We start from the raw sequence: 16683 nt of genomic DNA on the forward strand, positions 1-16683 counted from the left end.
TAAACATAAAATAAAAACTGTAATTACCAAAACTGTTTAATATAATGCATTCATTATTTCATTTTTAAAAGTAGAATGAAAGGCACAATGAAGTTTTTTTTATATTTGTGTAGCTGCTACTCTATAAAGATAAACAGGGCATGGACAACAATTCAAGTTAATAAAATTCTTCCCTGATATTAAATACCTCAGAGGTTTTTATGGGGAGAGAAAATAATGGAACATAGCAAACACCTCTGGAGTAATTTTGTAATTAAAATTGGATGCTGCCTTTATAATATTAAAAATTCCTCAAGAGAGCTTTTGGGTAGGATATATTTTTCCCCTATTAATATATTATATGTGCAAGAATTCTTGCATAAATATATGTGTCTCTAAAATAATCTTAGCATACTAAACTGAAATTCAAGATTAAGATTTTCTAAATAAATAGAAGTAAGTTCCTTGCAGATCAAACCGAGGAAACAAAATACCCTAGGAAAAAAAAGCATAATTCTCTTAAGACCACAGTGTTATAGACTTCAGTTGGACTATTCTTCTGTAAAGGAGAAATAGCTGCTTATTGCATTTCAGTCTTGTAACATTTTTATTAGTAAGTTTTTCATCCACTGTATTTTAAAAACTAACATGTTATTAGTTGCTGATATACAGTGTTGGAAATAAAAATGTTTCTGGTTTTCAGGAGAACAAATTTACACAGTCTATTATCAATTTGCTTAATAACAAAGGAGCACATTTGAATAAGGAGGGTGTTTTCTTAAGGCAATATTCTTGTCCAAATCTCTATTACTCTGTAGGAAAAATGATGGTGAACTAGTCTGTTACACATAGCTCTGCATGAGGTAAAAACATGAGTATATTATACAGTGATAATCAGGAAAAAAGTTCAATTTTCTTTTACAGTGGAAATACCTTATTGTAGGCTCATATTCATATTTGGAAACTACAGTAGTTGTAGTACTTTGTAGTAGTAATAGTATTAGTATTTTGAAATAGTAGTATTTTCAAAACAAGTGGGTTGGGTGGGAGTTCTGGTTCCCACAATCATGGTAGAACACGGTATGTATTAGTACAGAAAGACCATAGAAAAGAATTTTTCAGGTCCTGGAATGAGGAAAGTTCACTCTCCACATTGTCAGAAGCTTCCAGACACTCTCAAGACACCCAGAATGAACACAAGAGCTGCAGCTCAGAAGACCAGAAGCTAGTGGTTTACCAGTTAGATGTCTATTGAAACAGGCCATGGAGAGTTTTAAATTGGCAACTCAGCCAAGTTGAACTGTGTCTGACTACTGTCTCCAGAGGGTTCATAGATGTCTTCACTTTTGCAGACTTGAATTTAGAGAACTGATAAAATGTACTAAATGAGAGGCTCACAGTCTGCACTGTTTCCCTTCAAGAGATGTTCCCCATATCTGGCCTCATCTACCCAGCCCATGCAGCAAATGATCAGAAAGGGCACCACACTTTGTCTGCTATAAGAGTATAAAACCCCTTCAGTACAGTGGAGTTTTGGGGGGTTTAAAATTCATTCTCCAAAGCTGATTCTGTGCAGCAGGTAACACGATATCAGTCTTTCAATTTCTCTGGACTGGAAGTTTGACATTAGTGATTTCCAAAGACCTGTTAAGTGATAAAAATTTTTACTGGCCATTAAGTTAAATAGACTACATGTTGAATGGAATTTTAATAATAATAATAATAATGATAATAATAAACTGAGCATGTTGTCATGGGAAGAAAGTATTGAAAGTGGACAAGAACCAAAGGTTCTGAATTAATGAACATAGAGGGCTTCGCTTTTTGCAATTGCTCATTTTTCTTCTCCTGGCGAAATTCCCATTCTCTTCTACTAGTCAGAGTAAAATTATGGGGCAGTAAAGACAACTGCAAGAAAAGGTTCCCTTTGTATTGTTTTCTTCCAATTTGAAATGTATTTCTTTTCTATTTTTTTGTTTAGAAATCACACCTTCCACCACTTCTGTCTAATCACTCCATTGTATACCTTGTTTCCATGATCTTTTCTCCTTTACTATGCATTAACTCAAGGCTGATTTCCCTCACTTTCTCTTATATTGTTTTTTTCTTTTCTCTGAAAGGTGTTGATTTAATTTACATGAATTTATTCAAGAACGTATACCTGGCGAAAGCAAAATTCATCTCAAGAAAGTTACTTCTTAATGAGCCTTTTTACATGGTATTATGTACTGAAAATGCCACACAAATAAACAACAGCCCAGTGCCTTTCAAAGCATTGTGCATATTCTTTCCCTGAAATATACTCTTGTCCTCTAGGAACGAAATTGTTAAAAATTATGGATGCAATTCTAAAATATGTGAAAATTTTGTTTCTTTTACAGTTTAAGAAAATCTCAGTATTATGACAAAAATAAAAAGAAAAAAAATATGTTTTTATTTTTTTTCCTGTTCTTGCACTTTACTGTCTCTTTTCTCTGTAGATTTTCTGCATCAGGAATGAAAAGAAATCATAAAATATACCAGAAAATAAAGTGGAAGACCTGCAAAAATAGCATCAAAACAAATAGCCAAGACAAAGCAGCTTGTTAGACATTTCCTTAAGAATACTGAACTTTCTACAGTTTGGTCAGTGTTACTGGGTGAAAGATTTTATGACATAATGCAATGTAGTGCAATTGTGTGCTGTCAGCTTAGCTCAGTTTCAAATGATGTTTATTCAAAATGCAGTGGCAGCCAAGCTTAAATGGCTGTTGCCCAGCATGGAGGGTTAATTGTAGAGTCAGTCTGGGCCTGTGTAAATGCTAATAATTTTATCTGTCAGGAAAACTCACATGCAACCAGATTTGGGAGGCTTGTTTCAATACTTTTTTTTCTCCTCATGATCCAAGCAGTTTCTGTACATTACATATGACTGCACAGACAACATGAGGTTCCCACATCAGTTTATGCTGAAAATTACACCCTCCACCCATCCAGAATGTTTCCTGTTCTGGTTGTTTCATTTTTAGATCTTCTCCATGAAAGATGTATAGCTGAACATCAGATTTATTTAACTGTCATGTAAATAAGAAGTAGGATGTTCATGCTGATGAAGTACTGTCTTTGTTTCTGGAAGCCCTGAGCTACCTTCTGCAGTAAGGAGAGGGGACCAAGTGGAGGTTGTTGCTTTTTTAATTGAGTGGCTGCAGAAACTGTCTAGCTGAAAACATATTCACGTTTTACATGTATTTTACATTGCCTACGGCTGCGTGCAATCAATAAAAACTGTGTTTGAAATGTGTTTTTAGTTAGTACCTGTGAAGCATCCTTTTAAAATCCTGAAGATTAAAAGAAAAAAAAGTAGAAAAACAAAAAGTAGATCTGAGAGTGGTGCTGAAGCTTCTAAGCTTAGCAATCATTTTGCTGTAATTCACAATAATAATTTTCTCTCAAATGCTAATAGTAATTAATACTTCTCTGTGATATTATGTACTACACAGAATTGTCTCTGTGGTTTTGATTCCATGGCTAAAAAACCATCCAATTTCCTGGAAACGAAGCTATTACACAGTTAGAAATTTCACATTCAGACAATAGAAATCAATCTTGGAAAACAAACAAAAATCCACTAGAGAAGGGAGAATTTAATTCTTATTGATCTTCGCTACTGTGAACAATGTTTTAAATATATTAGTAGACACACTGTTAGAACAAACAGCTAAACAAAATATCTGAAATTAGTAATTATCAGTTTTAGGCTTGACTAACTGAATGACTACTCACTGAGAGTATGCAGTAATTATCATTATTGGAGTCCAATCTTGAATGGCAATCAATGTTCCAATTGCTCATATTAAAGAGCAATTTACATGTTATTAGTGGGATGTAGAAGAAAAATCTCAGATTTAATCTCTCAAATGGAAGAGGATATTGCTCACTAGAGGTTTTGTGGTAAATTAAAAGCCACTTATTTTGATATTATTGTTTCTTTTGTGGTACTATGCTCAAAGCTCACTGTATACAGGTAAGGTTTATGGTGAGAACATGAATGGTGTTCAGGCTTAAAGAATGATAACATCAGAAAATGATAATTTTAGCTTCAGGAAAAAAAAAAGCAAAAAAAAAACAAACAAGGGAGACTGTGATATATTCCAAAATGATGATGTTTAGTATGGTAAACGCATGAAGCTCTTAGAACATACTGTAACAAACAACTCTGTGCCAAGAGCATGCAACTTCTCAGGCAGAAGAACAGCAAATGCAAAAGATCATAGAAGTAAGAAACTGCAAAACTCATTGTGAGGGGTGATAATGTAACTTAATGGGGATCATGTTATGTAAATCACAGTAGCAGCTGTTGTCATATAACAACTTTATTCAAAGAATTAAGAGTTGTTAAATCTCAGACTTTGGAGGGAAAGAATGTTCAGAGTCCAGGATAAAGGGAGAACACCACAATAGCTGCAATAGTTGTAGATCCTGCTGTAGTTTAAATTCCTGGATTAGAGGTCTCACCACAAGAGTCTCTATAGAATCTCATACATTTGGTATCTGTTGAAATTACTAATGTTGGGAATCCTGATAGTGACATTATGGCAATCAGTAAGCTGGACCAAGATATGGCTCTTGGCCCATTTAGGCTGGGTAGCAGCAGAGCAGGAATGAGTCCTAGAACCAGCATCACTTTTGGAGTTGCTGTACTTCTTGTTGCAGCATTGAGTTGATGTTTTTATGGTGTTAACTGTGCTCACATATTTGAGCAGGAGAGAATATTTAGAGTTTCTTTGAGTCTGCTTTTGTTACTAAACCAGTGTTAGAGTCTGGTAAATTAGTGAGTAAAATAGGTAAACCCACCGAACTTCAGTGGATTCCATTTTCACCTATATTTGTCTTCCAAAGGACTTTTGCTTTGTATCTTTATCTCATTTATCTTGTAACTTATTAAAAGGACTCTGGCTCATTGTCTTATCACTAAGATGCTTCATTTTATAATAATTGCTGATCCTCCTGCCTTTTCCTTTTAGGTAGCAATGTTTATGCTGCACTTGGGCAGTGCCACTTTCTTGTTAACAGAACCCGTGATAAGCGCGATGACAACAGGAGCAGCTACACACGTTGTGACTTCACAAGTGAAGTATCTGCTGGGAATGAAAATACCATATATATCGGGACCACTGGCATTTTTTCATGTGAGTTCACTGAAAGACCTGGGTTACCTCATTAGCTAACATTTTATTATGTGTATTATTTGTCTCTGAGTAAGAGTATGGAACTTGCTATGCTCATGTGTGAATGAACAGAAGATGAACCTTCACATTGCTTTAACTGTTTGTTTGAAGAGATTTGAAAAACCTGATAGGGAACTAGCAGGAATGGGTACAGTTATTAATTTAAAATACGTTTTGTTAGGGCACCAGTAATTCCATTTATTATCCCGAGCCATTATATACTCATACAAGGAGAGTAATCTCTCTCTGGGTCAGCACGTGGAAGGAATATAAATTTAAACAAATTTTCTTTCTATGCTGCTGAATGAAATCTGACCATCTTTTTGGTAAAAGGAAAATGACCTATGATTTGTGCATACCCTATGCAAAAATTACTCTAAATATGTTATTTATTATTTTATGGCATGATACTACTTTTCCATAAACACAGCAAGTGGACAGCTTTAAGATAATTTTTATAAAATGCATGCAACATTTCATGTAGTATTGTTGAAAATGAGCGATTAGGTTGTTGAAAGCATCACCATCAGAGGTATTGGCAAAGAGCAGGTATGAGCTTAATATGAACTTATGAATGTGTGACTTCAACAGAGTTCAGTGGCAAGGTTCACTCTCTTACTCCAAGGATGAAGCATTCATAGGAGAATTGCATTAGTATCAATTTAAAATGGATTACATGGAGACTGAGGTTGAAAAAGGGTAAGGATGCAAAAGGTATGGAAAAAACAAGGTGTGCAAAAGGGTTTAACAGAATTTCATCACTGAGTAGTTTAACATTTATGAAGTGATTAAATGGGATTTTTTAATATATATAACAGTGACTTAATTGCAGTTTCATGATAACAACATTCACACCATAATAATTTCACATGCATACAGGCAGAGATTTATACATGGCTGTCTGTGAGTGTAAAGGTGCTTATCAAAGATTCCCCTCGGCTTCAGGGAAGTACTCATGGCAAATAAATGCCTGAGTGTTTCTCAGCAGGCTGGGGGTGCACCTCAAGGAGCGTGTGTGTGTGTGTGTGTGTGTGTGTGAGTGTGTGTGTGTGTACCAGCCCTGGCCTCACTGTAAGTGATGCTCTTTTGAATATTGCAGACTTGAGGGGCTACGAGAGGTGCCCCACAGAGGGGGAGGTGTTGGCACAGCCCACTGTGGCCCAGAAGAGCTCAGAAGGCCTCACTTAGCACTGCTGTGTGCAGGGTCATGAGGTGATTTGCTTTAGTCATCAGCTGTTTTCCATCCTGGCCACAACCCATGCTGGCAACTACTGGAGTTTCCAAAACATTTGGAAATTGTTTCCAAAACTTCAGCAACAATGGTGCTGTTCTACTTGGGCTCCAGTTCAGGCAGGGAATGTTCCAAGGCTGTCAGGGGATGTCTGATCACCCTTTGTTGCCCACCTCAGCCGGACAGTGGATGTTGCTGTTACTGTGATTTCCCACCTGCATCATGTGAAAGCACTTGGAACTGTCAGGGACACGTCCCCACCTGGCTGGTTTGGTCAAGGCCAGGAGGTGATGCACCACCACCAGTGCCATGGTTACAGCCCTTGGAAAGGGCATTTTTGCCTGAAACCTTAAAGAGCAAAGCTATATAATCTTATTACACGGAAGTCACAAACATTTTCTTGATGGTAACTTATTCCAGGAAGCCCTGAGTTTCAGTGCTGTGAGCATAATCTCTCTGCGTTATTAGTTACCTGTCAAAATGATATTTTGCTCATAATAAAACTGTATTTACTTGCTGAAGTGATATTTACATAGCACTGATAGTGAGACTTCAAACAGCCACTAAATTAGGACACCTAATTTAAAAGCACTGACTATGTCTTTGTGCCCTACTATGCGCTTTATTTTTTCCTATTATTTGGAAAATTTGTTGATGTGAAATCCTGATTACAAGATGTTGCTTTTTAGAATGCTTTTTTTCATAGTATTTTATAAATCTGATAGTTTTTAATATGGATAATTAATGTGTTAAGTTTTTTACAGGACCAATTTATTAATGAAAATTAGGAGCATGTAATAAACACAAGTAATTTATCCATTTATCTTGTAGACATATACCTAAAAGTGTCATAGCTATTTTTATGAGTCGTCAGTTGGCTTATTAGACTATTAAAAATGGTTCTTTTTTTTTTTTTTTCATTATTTAAAAACCTTTTCATAAATGGTTCTTAATATAAAATATGAATAGCCTCTTTTTCATGGTGTTTCCATGGAGACTATACTTACATATAGGAATACTGTCATCTTGTAGGGATGACTGGTTTAAAGTAGTGCAGCCAAAGCATAATCAAAATATACATTATGAGCAATAATAAAAAACAGCAGTGATATGAAGAAATATTTCCACCTTGGTGTGCTGATGATATCATAAATGAGGTCATGCAAATGCTTTGAAAGAAATCTATTCCCTTATCCCTTGTATTTTTAATGTATTTGAAACAAGTTCCTTGCCTTTGAACATATTCCAAAGAAAAATTTTCCTGATTCTTTTAAGATTCTGAATTGCTCTGTAAATTGTGTGAAAACAAATGCCAAAAAAAAAAAAAATCTACTCTGTACAACTTGAAAGAATAATAAAAAAGGGGCAATTTTACTATATAAGTATTGAAAAATATTTCTGGTGTCCGTTCAGACTTATGACTTGCCTTAAGAAGGTTCAGTATCTCAGTCTAAAGCACCAGAGCTAGGCTTTAATAATAGTTTTCTTCTGAGGTTGTAGTTTTATCTGAAAATTATATTAATTAGATATAAGGTAGTTTTCACGTGTATCTAGAGAGTGAAAGGCAACTTTGGCATGTCTCTCTGGACACGTTTACTTCAAATTCTCAAAATCCAAAGATGGGTACTTTTGCTTACATTTTTTTTCTCTGTCCACTCCAAAACACCTCCCACTCACAAAACCAATTGCTTTGCCTCAGGCAGCCTTTGGGTTGGCAAAGCAAAAATAAAAATGTTTAATAAAGTGTGATAAGAGCATTGCAAGTATAGCAAGCCAGTGAAATGAATTCTTTATAGCATGTGAGATCATACTTAAATACGTAGAAAGGAACTTCGCATATGGAGAACAAATCTAGTACACTGGCCTTGAGCCTATGGTATTGCTGTGTTTACACATAGGTTATGTAACTTATTAAATTTTATTTTCCCTGTACATAGTTTGTCACATTTCAGTTGAGCTGCACAGTGCAGCATCAGTTATTATTTTGCAAATGGAAAAGGAAAAATGAAGGTGAAGAGGAAAAACAGTGAGGGAATAATGCCTGTGACATCTAAGTTTACAAGGGAAAAGAAAGTGTCATCAAGTTTTACTCAGCATCTGAAAATAGAAGAACAAACTTACATTTGCCCCTTATTTGTGTATAGATATATTTCTCTTTCCACATGTTTCTGAGAAAATACAACACTGCAAAATGAACTGCAATGTAGGAAACTTGCTTTGCAAAAGGGGTATTTTGTGGTTGTGTTGCAAATTTGTTGCAAAATCCTTGTGTGGTTTTGCTGTAAGTCTGAAAAAAACCCCAAACCTTCACGTTTTGCTATCAGTCTTTTCACCCTTTTTTTCCCCAGTTACCTATACAGTTTACAGCATTTGCCTGTACATTTTCCCTCCAACATGACATATTTAAAACCATAAGAATGAAATGTTTTTGAAAATAAAATTAAGTCGTCCACTCTTAAAATGTATTGTCTTAAATAACTTGTTCCTTTAATTCGTTCACTTCAGCCTCTATACACATTTTAGAGCTAATCTTTTGGGGTTTCATGTAGACATTGAAAAAAAACAACTCAGAGAATTTTGTTAAAGCATCCAAATAAACACCCTTTCTAGAATATAAAACATTTCAGTGTTCAATATCATATATATATATATATATATGTGTGTGTGTGTGTGTGTGTGTGCAAAGCTCAAATATTGCTTGTTTCATGTAGGTTGAAATTTGCATTGATAAATAAAAAGTCCACTGATTGCTCATAATATATTGTCACATAGGTTCTATCAAGAATCTTTACACAAAAATAGCAATGAAACTAAGAACACAAGAGGCAAACAGGTCAATTAATATATTATTGCTGATTTAAAAAATATTTTAAATTATATGATGGCAAAGATTGCTTTGTACACTGCAATATCGAGCTAAATTCTGCTGCATAATTTCCAAATTATTTCTGTAAGTGCATCCTCTAAATATGTGAAATGCTGAACTTAAAATTACATTCTTAATTAAAACATTTGCAAATACTTCTTTTGAATCAGAAGCCAATGCTATTGCAAGCTTGATCTTTATGTACTTAGATTTAGGATTTCTAGTTTGATCTTGGTTGAGTAGAGTAACTGACTGGACAGGCTACCATGTAGAATATTCAGTTTAAAGAGATGTCTATTGTGGATGTTAATTACATTTCTGTTAAGATCCACATGCTCTCTCTTTCCTGTGACAGGGTCTCCTTGTTTCACTGGTCATATCATGAGCTGAGTGGTTTTAGGTTTTCAGAAAATGGTTACCCAGGCACCAACTAGTCAGTGGAAGCTCTTTAGTCTGATGCAGCAATTAATTTAATATTAATGTATTACTGCCAGAATTGTTTTCGTGTACTACTAGGCCTGTTTGGGCTACTGAATTTGAATGAGCTACAAAGTGTTGGTAGTTCCATTATTTTTCACTTAAGAAAAAGATGTAGACTACATACAGAAGGGTACAACTTCAAAGAAACACCAAAGGATGTACTAGGCAGTTCATACAAAGATTTTGTTGCAAAGTCTGAAAAACCTATGGCAAAGGTCTACAAGTATTTTTAAAATTAAATGTCTTTTTTACTCAGTTTGAAAGATGAAAATTTTTGAAGCTTGTGTATATTTCTTCACTAAAATTTTATTTATTCACTCAGACTTTTGTCTCACTTTGTCTAGGAAAATTAGATTTGATGCCATGAGCACAGACAGATAATGATGACACTTTAATAGCCAGCATTTATTTCAAAACAAATCCCATCTCTCTGTCTTCAGCAAGTAGGAATCAATCCATTTCTTCCCTTTTCTTGCCACTTCACCTTAGATCTAGCTCAGTCTTTGGAAAGTTTGTGGGCACAGTTTTCCAGATTGTCTCCTTTTGTCTTAATCACAGCTTTGGGCACTGAGCCAAGTCCTGCGCTGTCTTGAAAATACATTCTTGGAAAATTATAGGTACAGATCTAGTCCCAAGCCACTCAAGACACAATCCACATATTTTCTGATTACAGTGGTGCAATCTGTGGTTAAAAACTGTGGTTTAATTGCCATTCTTCAGATTTAAGACATATCTATATCATATTACTTAACAAGTTGATTTTAAAATATTTTCTTGGTTTCTGAGAAATGTTTGTGCTGGGTTATATTGTGCATCTTTAATCAAAACTCCAAGGGCTAAATTTCCTTGTTATGTTATGTTAAGTTACTTTTCTGAAACCATATTTAGGTTGGGTTTTTTTTCCCTTTCTAGATAGTGAAAATATTCTCAGAGAGAAAAAATCAGGAAGTTAATTTACTCATTCTTCAATTTGAGCATCACCTCTTCAATGAGTGACAGAATCGGAACAGTAGAAATAAATTTTATCGTCATATTGACTACCTTTCCACTAGAAAGAGGGTTATTTCCTAAGATAATTTTTCTAGTACTCTTTCCTGTCCAATATAAATATATGTATTTAACCTCCAAACTGTCAAAATTTGTTAGCATTATACAGGTATTTGAGAATATGTTCTCTGGGGCAAAAAATTATTAATCTTTATTTTGATAAAACTACAAGTGTCTTTTGTTAAAAGAAAAGTACACTTTTGATTTATTTTAGTGGTCTTCTTAGTCATTGCCAGAGAAAACACCTTTTTTATATATATTACTATTATTATTTCAAGCTTCACTTGCTTGATTTTATTATCCTTTATGTTGGGGTTTAAAAAAATGTGACTTGTGATGATGTCTAAATCTACATCCTAATCTTAACTTCTGTTCTCTTCATAGTTTATATTTCAGGATGCAAAACAGTTCCCAGAATTTAAATGCAGAACTCATGGGACTGAGACTATCTTGTTTTTTCCCTTACAGCTTTAATAAGCAAGTGTATTGTATCCATTTTTATGGCTTGCTATTCTTCAGGCAATAGACTATTGCTTTTCTTCATGAGGTATAATAAGTTGTGATAAGATCTCATGATTTCTTTATTTATCAGGATAGATGCTCTCTCTAACTTTCTTCATCCCTTCTAACTGTTTCAGCAAACTTCTAATTTTCTTCATTACTTTCTGTTAATCTGATACCACACTGATTCATGCCTTATTTCCTGAACCAACAAATTCAGCATAAAGAAAAAATTACAGTTCATTGTGTCATCTGGGCTGGTACAAAGGTACATTCTTCTGAGTCTGTTACTTACAACACTGTATTCATCATCAAAGACCTCTTTTTCTCATCACCATTTGTCATTCTATTCCTGTTGCATATTTCTATTCAGTATGTCCCTTATAATTCAGCACCATATTTCCTCTGTTCATCCAACTACATTTTTCTAGCCTGTTTTACAGGTTATTGCAGCACACATTAACTGCTGAAAAGCTGATGGACTCCTGCTCACAGCTCCATAGCTCTGGCCTCGTGTCCTCTCTTAATTCTGCAGTCAGTAGAAAAGGAAACACAGGGCTAAGCAGATAACTTAAGTTATTTAAATAACCAGTAACATACGTATGCAAGCTTGGCAACTATTTAATGTGTGCAGCATCTGGGCCTGACCAAAGCATGCTCCATTGGAGAAATGTGTAAGGGAGACTCAGGATGCCCCACTGAAATTACTCCGGAAAAACATTACTCTGGAAAAATGACCCACAGATTACAGAGGATGCCCTGAAGAGGATGCTCATCTTGGAAGATTCCTGTTGCCTATCTTCCCATCCAGCCACTACTGCATTTTTCTTTCCCTTTTCTTTTTTCCTCTCCTTCTCTTCCCCCATCTTTTCTGTCTTGTAATTTCTTTTTCTCAGAAATAACTTTTACTACTAGGGTTGGTGGATGTTATATGCTATGGCCACTACAAATAAACCTTTGTGCAAGAAACTTTTCTCAACAGTTTATGCAGCACTCGTTTATCTCACTGAACTCTATGAGACTGAATAGGCAAAGGAAACATCACATTTACTGCAATTTTATGCTTGTTTCTACCAATAGAAATTTGTAAATTAATACAAAAAAATATTCACTGCATTTTTTTTTGAGTTTTCAAAAATCCACAGGAGTGGTAAATTGGTGATTTTCTTCCTTGTAAAATCTAAAATACAGGCCAAAATGTGTCCAATAACTCAGCTCCTGCAGTATTGATTCAGCTCTCACTCGTTATTTGCCTGAAGTTGTGAGAAGATGCCATGGCATGTGATCCAGAACATATTTTTTGATCTGTGATTGTTGTTTGCTGTTCACTGTAGATTTATGCCTATGTGTTTGGGAATATCAGATCAGTTCAGCTGGAGGCATTACTTCTCTCCTTGCTGAGCATTGTGGTACTTGTTCTTGTTAAAGAACTGAATGAGAAATTTCACAGAAACATTAAAGTTGTTCTTCCCATCGATCTACTTTTGGTAAGTACAAAATTATATATCAGGCTTTTTCTTACAGAGCTTTCAGTGGATCAAGCTGCTGAAGTTTACTGTGCTGTCTATAGTTACCCACACCCACACTTGCCACTTATTAAATAGACAGCTGATTTTCATGGCTGTAAATTCGTTGTAAAAACAGGAAACAGTCTGGCTTAATAATTAAGAAAGAAACTACATAAGCTCACATTTTGTATAATATTTTTCATATGTTTACTACTTTTTATATAATCACAAGAGCATAAAGCCTAGAATGTTAAAGTGTAAGAAGTTTGAAATAGAAAATAAAAAGTAACTGGCATACTGTAACTCCAAACAAATCTTGAGCTGGGTGCCTTAAATGTTGCTTGTGATTTCCCTACAACAAAGCTAAACAGCTATGCTACTGTTTTCTGTCATTTTACTAAGTTTTTCTTTAACATAGTACAGACTAGATGGAAATTAGCAATTGCATTATAAACCCCTGCTTTAATGATTAAGCTGTAGTCAAATAATCAGCACTAGACCACCATCAGAAAGTTTCTGTTTTTCTCTAAACCTCTAAAAGAAAAACAAAGTATGAAGAACAGCTGGTTTTCAGGGTGTATTATCACAATTACTCTTTTGTTGCTGGAAAAAAGATATTTACAAGGGCAGAATGCTGGAAAAGGAGGTAGTATGGTCCTGGTTTCAGTGTCACCTTTTTAGAAATACTGGATAAAATGTGCCAGCAAACTAAGGATTGCAGACTGGAAACGTGTTCTATTGGGATTTGTGCGTTCATCTCATCTGAAATACAAGAAATTAGTTTGAACTTCCTCAGGGTCACACCTTCTTCTCCCTCTGTAAGATTCATAAGCGCTAGAACATAAAAACAAAAGGCAGACATATCTTCTGCTGCGTTCTGTACTGAAGTCAACACTGCCAGTCTGGATTAGATGGGCCCAGAGAACATCAGCTGAATCAGACTACTCAGGAACACCTGAATTATGAACTGCTTTAAGCTGCTCACACGAATGGCAGTGCTCTCGGGCACATGCTGAACAGAAGGACTTTGGGCAATGATTGCCAAGGTTCCCGAGGCTTTACAGAGAGCTATACAAATCTCTTTCATTAACACAGAATGTACAAACTGCACTGCAGTCTCACTTCATTAGTGTGAAATCTTGTGAATATACCTGAAATCTTGGTTTCTTTTGACTCTCTTCCACATTTGTAAAAAAAATCCAAATAATATTTTCCTGTTTTACTGGATTGATCTAAGGATGAATGTATGAATAGTGCCATGTGCTTAGGTATGGCAATAACAGAGACCATGTCAGAAGCAACAGAAATGTAACATCTTTTTCTGTTTGAATCACTAGATAATTGCTACATCCATTGCTTGCTACTATGCTGATATGGAATACATCTATGGGATAGAAGTTGTGGGAAACATTCCTAAAGGGTAATGTGAGTTTTATTAGCTTGTGGCTTTTAAACATTTTTATTTCTGAGAACAGTCTCTGAAAAGGTTGAAGCTGTTTCTGAAATGGTAAAAATCTATTATGTTCATTTCCCGTCTCCTCAGATACTCTCTCACAATTCAATCCCGTGTTAACAAGTTATATGTGCATAGATGTCATCACAAAAATGCATTATTGTATATTTTCATAGCTTTTTATTACTTTGTGGAATAAAAAGTAGGTACTAAGTACTTGATGATGTATGACAGGAGGGCAGGACACTCTTTATGAGATTATTGCAATCTTGTTTTTGAGAGTTGCCTTGGGTTATTGTAGCAGAAAGGATTTACAATGAGATTTGCAGATTACTACATTTCATACCTCTCCACCCATATAGTAATTTTAGAAAATGTGGTTTCTGAGAAAATGTAAAAGATTTAATTATGCTTAATTTAGAAAAGAACATTTTTACTATAGTTAATGATACACTTTTCCCCATGACCTTGCAAAGGAGGGAAAAAAAATTCAATATAATTAGCTAGAAAGAGAAATTTGATTAGTTGTCAGACAAAATGGTCAAACTCTACAAGTTGGTATGGAAAAGCACAGCTGTTGTGTAATCTCCTGCTTGGATATAGCACGGTTCCCTAAATTTCACAAAGTACGAGTCCAAGACAGCATGAGTGTGTGGCAGCTTGTGCTGAAATAAATAAAATAAGGGACATTCCTGAGAAAGAATATGGTTTTTAAGTGTTTAGGCATGCTACAAATCTGAGTCTAAACCATGACTAAGCATGCCCCTTCCATGTGTAATGAATAAGTAAACAGTATTTGTGCAGTTTTAATCAGGAATTTATTTTCTGTCTAACCTCACACAAATAGTGTTGAAAAACAGAAGCAGAGCCTGGATCATTCTGGCATATTTTTAGGCATTTACCTGAAATACCTGAATATACCTGAAATGCTTTGTCAGTGGAGAGCATCAGACACCTTAAGAGAACGATTTGGTTTTTGGGCAGTGTGTTTTGTGCTCTGGAAAGATCAAAGTCTTTTTGAAGAGTTCAGAGACAATCTGGGGTGGTTTGGTTCATAACTTGAGTAGTTTCATTGCAATCCCCATTAGATGGAATAAATGTCACTACTGTCAGTAACTGACAGGAATACAAATCTTTTTAAAGATTTAAATTTAACTTTACAGGAAGACAAACTGTATTAAAAAAGGAGAAATCATATGGTAGTCTCTTCTACTGAACATTACAAAATTAATGAATGATTGCTAATTTTATTTGTCAGTCATGGAGTATATTTATCAACATCTCTTTATAATTTCTCAAATTGAAGTTTTCAAATTGAATACTCCATCTGAAACTGCTTCACCTTCTACAAATTCTCTTCTGCTGTTCCCAACAGACTGAGATCTTATTAATCTAAAATATTGAAAAATGTCACCTTACAAGTAATACAAAAATTAGCTGTTCCTGCAGAGGTAGTCTCTATATACCTGCAATTTATGTGGACACCAGAGAAACAATGCATCAAGTTTTGCAAAAATTACTGTCTTTATTTTTTATAGGTTGCCATCACCAAAAGCACCACCCATGAGTGTCCTGCCTGAAGTAGTCACTGAAGCTTTTGGAGTGGCACTGGTTGGTTATGTAGCCTCACTAGCTCTTGCTCAAGGCTCTGCTAAAAAGTTTAAATACACTGTGGATGCCAACCAGGTAAAGCTCTTTCTCCTTAGTGTCACTGAGCCTTGAAATCACTTCACCATTTGGGGAAAATATTGTACATGAATGCCCAGTAGGAAAAGTTATGTTCCATATAGCATGTTGACACCTTTTAGTGTTTACAGTAACACCCAAATTTTGTTCAAATTATCTCTGCAGAATGGCCTCATTGGTTGAACTGCTCCTTTTGGGGGAGCTCATCCTTCATGATAATCTTGTAATGCTACGTTCAGTGCAGCATTAATGCATTTTTCACTGCTCTAAGATAAGACAGATTCTCCTCTGGCAGCTGAGCTCTCAAAGACAAGCTATGATGTTAAATCAGCCACCAATTAATGAAACAAAACAATTCTAAAACAAAACCAGGCACTTATAGCTCCAGGACTAATCTGATGTTATAAGAAATTAATTATAGTTCTACAAAGTAGAAGTCTCACCTGAAATAAAGGTTTATTTGTATCTAAGAAGGTGGGTGAGTTCAGAGACTGCTGACAAATTTTACAGCCATAGGAATTTTCTGTCTGAGCTCCACTTTGCAGAGGACATGGTTAAATAAAAATGGGACATCTCTACACTACTACATCGCTTGTCATGTTGGGTGGGCAACTCCAAGCCAGCTGGAAATCCATGGAGATGCCAATTCCATGGAGATGTGGTAAGAAAGACTCAATTTCAGATAACTGGCACTAGTACTGCGTGCTGAAAATGTTGCCTCCACC

At 35.2% G+C, this 16683-nt stretch overlaps 1 protein-coding gene across 1 annotated transcript in view; it reads left to right on the top strand.

Moving 5' to 3' along the window:
- Positions 1-16683, top strand: part of SLC26A7 (solute carrier family 26 member 7) — a 66622-nt gene that overhangs the window by 21742 nt on the left and 28197 nt on the right. Inside the window, exons 5-8 of the mRNA XM_058833643.1 lie at positions 4983-5147; positions 12646-12798; positions 14157-14239; positions 15811-15958. Of these exons, the coding sequence (XP_058689626.1) occupies positions 4983-5147; positions 12646-12798; positions 14157-14239; positions 15811-15958 (549 nt within the window). The remainder of the gene's footprint in view (positions 1-4982; positions 5148-12645; positions 12799-14156; positions 14240-15810; positions 15959-16683) is intronic.

This window comes from Poecile atricapillus, chromosome 2 (assembly GCF_030490865.1).
Source record: "Poecile atricapillus isolate bPoeAtr1 chromosome 2, bPoeAtr1.hap1, whole genome shotgun sequence".
NCBI classification, from domain to species: Eukaryota; Metazoa; Chordata; class Aves; order Passeriformes; family Paridae; genus Poecile; species Poecile atricapillus.